At 42.1% G+C, this 7068-nt stretch overlaps 1 protein-coding gene across 3 annotated transcripts in view; it reads left to right on the top strand.

Moving 5' to 3' along the window:
* Positions 1-1898: 1898 nt before the first annotated feature.
* p2rx4b (purinergic receptor P2X, ligand-gated ion channel, 4b) overlaps positions 1899-7068 on the top strand; it is a 5978-nt gene continuing 808 nt past the window's right edge. The window contains exons 1-11 of one of the 3 annotated variants that reach the window (XM_008417231.2): positions 1899-3190; positions 3275-3422; positions 3503-3574; positions 4460-4532; positions 4616-4712; positions 4801-4881; positions 4955-5123; positions 5713-5849; positions 5937-6030; positions 6125-6190; positions 6268-6372. In XM_008417231.2, coding sequence (XP_008415453.1) covers positions 3048-3190; positions 3275-3422; positions 3503-3574; positions 4460-4532; positions 4616-4712; positions 4801-4881; positions 4955-5123; positions 5713-5849; positions 5937-6030; positions 6125-6190; positions 6268-6372 — 1185 coding nt within the window. In that variant the 5' untranslated portion in view covers positions 1899-3047. Of the gene's footprint in view, positions 3191-3274; positions 3423-3502; positions 3575-4459; positions 4533-4615; positions 4713-4800; positions 4882-4954; positions 5124-5712; positions 5850-5936; positions 6048-6124; positions 6191-6267; positions 6373-7068 lie in introns of those variants that run through there. The other 2 variants (XM_008417232.2, XM_008417233.2) reach the window with 2 other exon arrangements.

Genomic DNA, 7068 nt, shown 5'->3' with positions numbered 1-7068 from the left:
GGCGGATTTCTGAAAACTCGGAGTGGCCAGGTGGATCCGGAGTCGCTGGTGGAGCCGACGAGGAAGTGGAGGAATGATTAGAACCCTGTTGAGCTGAGTTCTGTAGAAAAGTAGAAGGTTCAGTTAATTGTCGTTTAGTTTCGGCTTGGCGGTTTCCCAGCTCTCTCAGAGCTGCGTCGTGGGACTGAATTAATGCATGTTGATCTGAAATCGCCCTTCTGATTGTGTCTGCCGAGGTCGTGAATGGGCCTGAGTGTTCTGTCATGTTGGTATTAATCTTTCGAACCCACATGCAAGAACACAACCAGAAGAGACGAAATAAAAGTACAATTATGGTTTATTGGAGTCAGGGGAAGAATGGAGAATACTGGAGCGGAGGACCAGGTCGTCTTACTGCCGATGAGAGGCACAAGGTTAGAAACTGAGCGGAGATTTGTTGTCCAGAAATAATCAGAGAATGCTTACTTGAGAAGGATGGAGTGATCGGCTTGGGTTTGTGCGAGTATGGCTCGTTGGAGAGCGGACAGTGATAATTAGCGGCCGGAGTTGCGGTGTAGGTTCCGGTTCTTGTAATCCTTTCTCTCCGGTGAGGTTCGGACGTGGGTCTCCTGACCCGGAACGCTCCGAAGGGGAATCCACCGGAGAAGGATCCACGAAGAGKGGAAGACGAACACACGAGGGGTGGCGTCTGACCGGTAACACCGGTAGCGTCGGGGGAAGACACAGGAGGTAGGTGATCCACAGCGGGGAAACAGACTCACACAACACTCGGGATGAACTGGTCTCTTGGGAACAACGAAGAGACGGCTGGATAATCGAGGTAAGCTAACACTCAGGCGATGAGAAGGAGCGGAGCTGCTGCTTATATCCAGGATCCACGCCCTCTAAACGAGCTGCAGGTGTGCGCCCAGGTTGAACCCCGCCGCTTCCCAGGGGTAGCACATGGGTGACATCTCGTGGGTGTCCGAGGAATAGCGGCTCAGAGACCTGTGATAAAATAAAACTAAAACTAACGAAAACAAACCAAGAAACAAAAAAGGGGAAAAAACACAGACCCTGACAAAGACAACAAGCAGAAATATTTAAAACACACTCCAGTAACAGTCGTTAGGGGCCGAGTTTGTCGACAAAAACAAGTACGATTATTTGACATCTTACTTTTCCCACTACTCAAATCATCCCAGTATCAAATTACACTGCTGCGACAAAGTACGAGTTTATTTTAAGGCTGTTTCTACATCTTCGCCAGGGTTCTCAGATTCTACACACATATGCAGGCCGGTCCGCGTTTGTGTGTAGTGGCTAAAACGCTAAGCTAGTGTCTTGATCTGTGGGCAGGCGTGGCGTTTCTCTGAGTGTATCTGAAGGTGACATGTAAATGTGTGGTGAGACATTGGAACAATGGTGTCATTGTGCATGCTGCACTTTGAGTGGAGAACTTTTTGGATGACAGACAGACGGCCTCACTCTCTGGTCATGAATTGCTCACAGAGTGACATGGTTTGTGTGTTATATAATGGGCTGTATGCTGGGTCCTCAAATGGTACATATGTGTTGTTTTGCATAGGGAGTCTGTAGTTAATGGTGGTCATGGTAAGCATCTTGGATCTCCTTTCTCTCCAGATCCCCACATACGTTGTAGCATCTTCCCAGGTCTTGAGGTCTCTTTTAGACTCTTTTAGATATTATTTCCATGTTATTTTTATACCTTATCTTTTCCCCTCCTGATGTATGTATTGCTGTCATAAAACTTGGTAGAACTTGTTTCATGAGGCGTGACTTGTTTAATGTGACATTCCGCTAACGTCGAAAAAACGATTTCGCAATTGCAGTGTTTCCGCTAAATAAGAAACGCAATTGAAATCACACGTGAATAAATTTGTTCACACAATAAGTCATTAAAAAACATGCCGCGTCATCCTCCTCCTCCCATTTCCTGTCGCCTTGTTTGTCTTTTCCTGCAGTAGTAACATCCACTTGTTGATCACATAACCTGTGTGACGCAAAAAGAAAAATAGCATTTCTGTTGCATTTTTGTGAACTGCAGTAATTTTGATATGGCCACTAGAACCATTTCTTCCTAGCGCAAAAACATTATATCAATGGAAGAGTAGCTAGTGATGGTAGGAAGACCAGCCTCCTCCAGGATGTTTGTGTGTCTCTCCTCCCGGATAATCTTGATAACTTTCCAGAGATACCTCTGATGAAATGTCACAAATGCCTGAAGTCTTTCCAGGATGCTAGACCAGAAATTTTTTGACCTGGCAATGGGTATTTTGGTTTTCAAAAACCCTTTTCTTGAGTCATATTACATATTAGTAGAGCAAGTAAATCTCTTCATACAGATTGTATTCACCTGTATAGGGGTGTAGTATGGCATGTATTTCTGAAGATTGTGTGTATATTATTGTTTTTTGAGCATTGCTGATTGGATTTAGACTGAGAGTGCTCCAGGTAGATGTTTCCTTTTTGGAGCGATTGTCTGGTCTGCTTCTGATTGGCTGGTCTGTGCAGGTGTTGAGCTGAAGACGACATGCAGCCAAAACCTTGCCAACATCCAAGGGAAAGAAAAAGGATAATGAAGTGCTTGTTATCTATTTTTTGATAAATCTCTCAGAGACTCAAAAAATACCTTGCAATATGATAACTGACAACTCTTTTTTTTTTTTACTTGCCTTTTGACCTTTTTTGCTCCTTCCACACTTCACATTTGAGAGTTTTGTCTCATGGCTTCAATTGTTTTACTGTTTTCCAATGAAAAATTGTTGTGACACAATAATTTCTATATCAAACCAGAATGAAAGTCAAAATTACCCAATTCACCCAAACATGCAACACAAACATATCTATCAATGCCAAGAAAGCTGTTAGCACAGAGCTAAACAAGAAAACGTATCCAGCCCTTTGTGTGCAGGGTTTTCTTAAACATACCGCTGTTGAGTGTTATATGTCTACATCCAGCATGATTTGAATATAAAGATTTGAATAAAGGCAGCAACTGTCCATTTATCGAGATTGCTCAGTTCATTATTGTACGTGGAGCAGCGATGAGCAAGTCGACAGGCTGCTGCCAGGGCTTTCTACATTATGTGTTTGACTACGAAACGCCAAAAACTCTGATTATTCCCAGCATACGTGTTGGATTTGTCTTCAGGTTCACGCAGTTCTTGGTGCTGCTGTATGTGGTGGGGTAAGTCTGAAACTTAAAAAAAAAAAACAATAGCCATACTTTTTATGATTTTATGAGCTTAACCATGGCTGCTGCCTGCTGCAGGTATGTGTGTGTGGTGCAGAAAGCGTACCAGGAGACAGACTCCGTCATCAGTACTGTCACGACTAAAGTGAAGGGCTTTGCCTTTACCAACATCTCCGACATGGAGCCTCGTTTTTGGGATGTGGTGGATTACAACATCCCCCCACAGGTATCTGGAATGTTCCGGGCTCTGCCTGAAGTTTTGCTACAAAATGACTGTGATTAGAGTCTGGGACCTCTGTCCAACAGGGGGATGGTTCATTCTTCGTGTTGACGAACGTGGTCATGACCCCCGGGCAAACCCAGTCACGCTGTGCTGAGGTAGGACTAGATGTTTAGAGTGTTTAAATGTATTAACAAGCAGAGCATGTTCTAACTGTGTCATTATCAGTAATGTGATGAAGGATACTGGGTTTTTCTCCCTCATTGCACTGCAGGTACTTTCATCTCTATAATCATGTGTACAGTGTTCTTCAAACTTTTGCATGATTTCTATGTAATTCATTTCTGTTTGAACTGGTTGGCCTTTTTTGGTCATCAGGACTCAGTATATCAGGTCATGGAAATCCCAAGTATTAATGTTCTGCCAATCTGTGTTACCCTGTCAAACTTTCCCACCATCTCAACAATCTGGTGTTTGGTGTGAGTTCTATTGAAAACTGTTTTCACCACATGTATGAGTTTACAGATACTTAAGGCGAGAGCCATCGTACTCACATATATACTTTTTCCCTAAGCGTTTCTTGAGATAACGAGTATATTTCTCTTTTTTTTTTTTAGATTAACTCCTCATCTCAATAAAACCATTGGGAAATTAAGTTAACTGGAAACTGAAGATTAACTTAACTAGATGACGTTTTCTAGATAATGTTTTCTCTCGTTATCTTTAGAAAACAGGAAATTAACTTGCTATCTGGCAAAAACCATCAGAAAATGAACTTGTCTTCTCAAGAAAACAGGAAATGAACTCGTTACTTTGAGAAAACATTTGGGAAATGAACTCCTTATCTCAAGAAAACGGAAAATTAACTAGAGAAAACTGCAGGGAAAAGGTCATGTTATATTATGTTGCGGTGCAAAATCAACGTCAGCATAGAGATCTGTCTTCTTATCCCCCCTTAGAGGAGACAGGCATGGAAAACCATAAATGAACTCTAATAAAGCAAAACAAAACTTTAGCATTATCTTTGTAAATTTCCTTTCCAGCTTCCAAACCCTTCCACTACCTGTGAGGACGACTGTGACTGTGTGGAGGGATACAATGATCCTCGGGGGAATGGTACGCCTCAGTCCCAAATATATCCTCATACACCAGCTTTAAAAAGCATCACATCATGCACCATGACGATCCTTTTCCCTCAGGTATACGGACAGGACTGTGTGAAAACTATTCCTCCATTGTCAAGACCTGTGAGGTTCTCTCCTGGTGTCCCCTGGAAATAGACACCAAACTGCCCAAGTGAGAGCCGACATAATACTGCAGGATTTATAGGACGGTTTACGGTTTTTAAGACGAGGCTAACCGTGCCGTTTTCCCTGCCTAACAGGCGAGCACTTCTGGCGGAGGCTGAAAACTTCACTGTGCTGATCAAAAATAGCATCACCTACCCAAAGTTCAACTTTCACAAGTGAGCATGCTGCATCTGAATGTAGAAAGAGAAAAAGTCCTGCAGGAAGCGGTTTTATTGAGTGCGATTTTAGCAAAAATGCTTGTCTTCCCTCCTCCAGAAGAAACATACTGTCTCACATTAACTCCACGTATCTGAAGACGTGCGAGTTCAACCGCAAAACAGACCCCGACTGTCCCATCTTCCGCCTGAAGCACATCGTCTCTGAGGCCGGAGAGGACTTCCAGGACATGGCTGTGAAGGTACTAAGAATAATTACCACTGACAGTGGATTCAAATGTATTAATTCCCGCTAACTTTTCACGTTTTTATCATGCCACAAACTCTAATTTCAATGGATTTCAATGCAGTTTTCCATAATAGACCAAAACAAAGAAGTGCATAAGTATGAAAAGAAAGGAAAACAGACAAAAGTCTGAAAGACAACCTTGACACTTTGGGTAGAGATCCACCTTCCAGCGGGACCACAACCCTAAACATGCAGCCAGATCTGCAACGCAGTTATTTAAATCAAATTTGTGTTAGAATGTCCCAGTCAAAGTCTGGACATAAGTCCACTTCATAACATGTGGCAACACAAAGAAAAAAAACAGACTTGTTCACTGATTCTCTCCATCCATCCAGCGTCAGCCTCCAGATGTGCTGTGCTGGTAAATGCATCTGCTAAAGCTCTGCTGCTGTCACTGCAGCAAAAGACTAAGTGATTGTCTCTGTGTTTGTGTTTTTTATATACATTTAATTTTTTTACCACCAGGCTGTAAGGAAAAAATTTCCCTAAAGGAACAACAGTAAAGTGGTAGAAGTGTTTTTGATGCGTTGCATGTTTTAAAGGGCGGTGTCCTGGGTATTCTTATTGACTGGAGCTGCAACCTGGACTGGTGGGGAAGGAAGTGTTATCCCAAGTACACCTTCCGCAGGCTGGACAACAAACATCCAGACAACAATGTGGCCCCAGGGTACAACTTCAGGTGAATCTGGTTTCCATTGACACCTTTTTTTTTTTCCTGAAAAGAACAAACGTTGGGTAAACAAACTAATAAAACCCATTTCTTTAGATTTGCAAAGTACTACAGGACGGCAGAGGGAGAGGAAGTAAGAACGTTGATCAAAGCGTACGGGATCCGTTTTGACGTCATTGTGTTTGGAACTGTGAGGCTCAGTAGATTGTGAGATTAGAAGGACTCTTGAGTAACTTTGCTTCTGTTCACTTTCMACTGATTTGGATGAWTTTGTGTTGCTGCAGGCGGGAAAATTTGGAATTGTACCAACCATAGTGAACCTGGGCGCAGCTTTGTCCTTTCTGAGTTTGGTGAGTGAAGATGTGTGTTGCTGCTCCCAGAAATGGATGACAAGCAGAATGTGAGCATCTTTATATGTCCCCATTAGGTTCCCATGGTTGCAGACTGGTTCATGTTGACCTGCATGAAGAAGAGAGATCTTTATAGCAGACAGAAATCAACCTATCTGGTTGAGGAATCTGAGGTCGAATCGGTGAGACATGTCCTCTCATACTTTGCACTTTAGTGTGCGCTTCCCAAACTTTTCAGCCTCTAACCATAAAAAAAGCAGTGACAGAAACATGATGTGACTATTTCAGTTAGCTGGAGTATTTCATTTATCCTCCTGACTACCAGTAGTTCATTTTTGTCCTCTGTAGAGGACATTTCTAAACTTGAATATCTCCSACCCCCTGCATTCTRCTGAATTAATTCCTTTTGGTATCTGGAAAGGACATTTAGGGCTTTTCAATGATACCACATGTGGGACTTTTGTACGTACCTTTTTCTAATTCATAAACATGGCGTTCATCAGTAATAACACATTTTATGGGAAGAGACAAAGTAAGTGCATAAAACCTTTTATTACCTTACAAAGACTGTGGAATTAAAAAAAAAATGGTGATGGGACAATATTTTTTCCTGGTAGTCAGGAGGATTATTGYTCTTAAAATGGTTAAATAAGAACATGTACACATACTGAAAAATCTGTGGAACATCTTAAAGCGGCAGTATCAAGTAAAATCAACTTTTTTTAGCTTTACATCATGTTATAATGTTATTCCCTCATCAAAAACAAACCTGAAGTGTTGCTTTGATTCTTTCATGTTTGAGAAATCCTTTACTCTCCCATGGCAACCACTCTGAAAACACGTTGTGTAACTGAGTGTTGCCTTTTAGAAAAAAAACA

The sequence above is a fragment of the Poecilia reticulata genome, linkage group LG9, assembly GCF_000633615.1.
Source record: "Poecilia reticulata strain Guanapo linkage group LG9, Guppy_female_1.0+MT, whole genome shotgun sequence".
In the NCBI taxonomy this organism is placed as follows: domain Eukaryota; kingdom Metazoa; phylum Chordata; class Actinopteri; order Cyprinodontiformes; family Poeciliidae; genus Poecilia; species Poecilia reticulata.
Note: the sequence above shows the minus strand (reverse complement) of the source record. Positions and strands in the feature narration are given on the sequence as shown.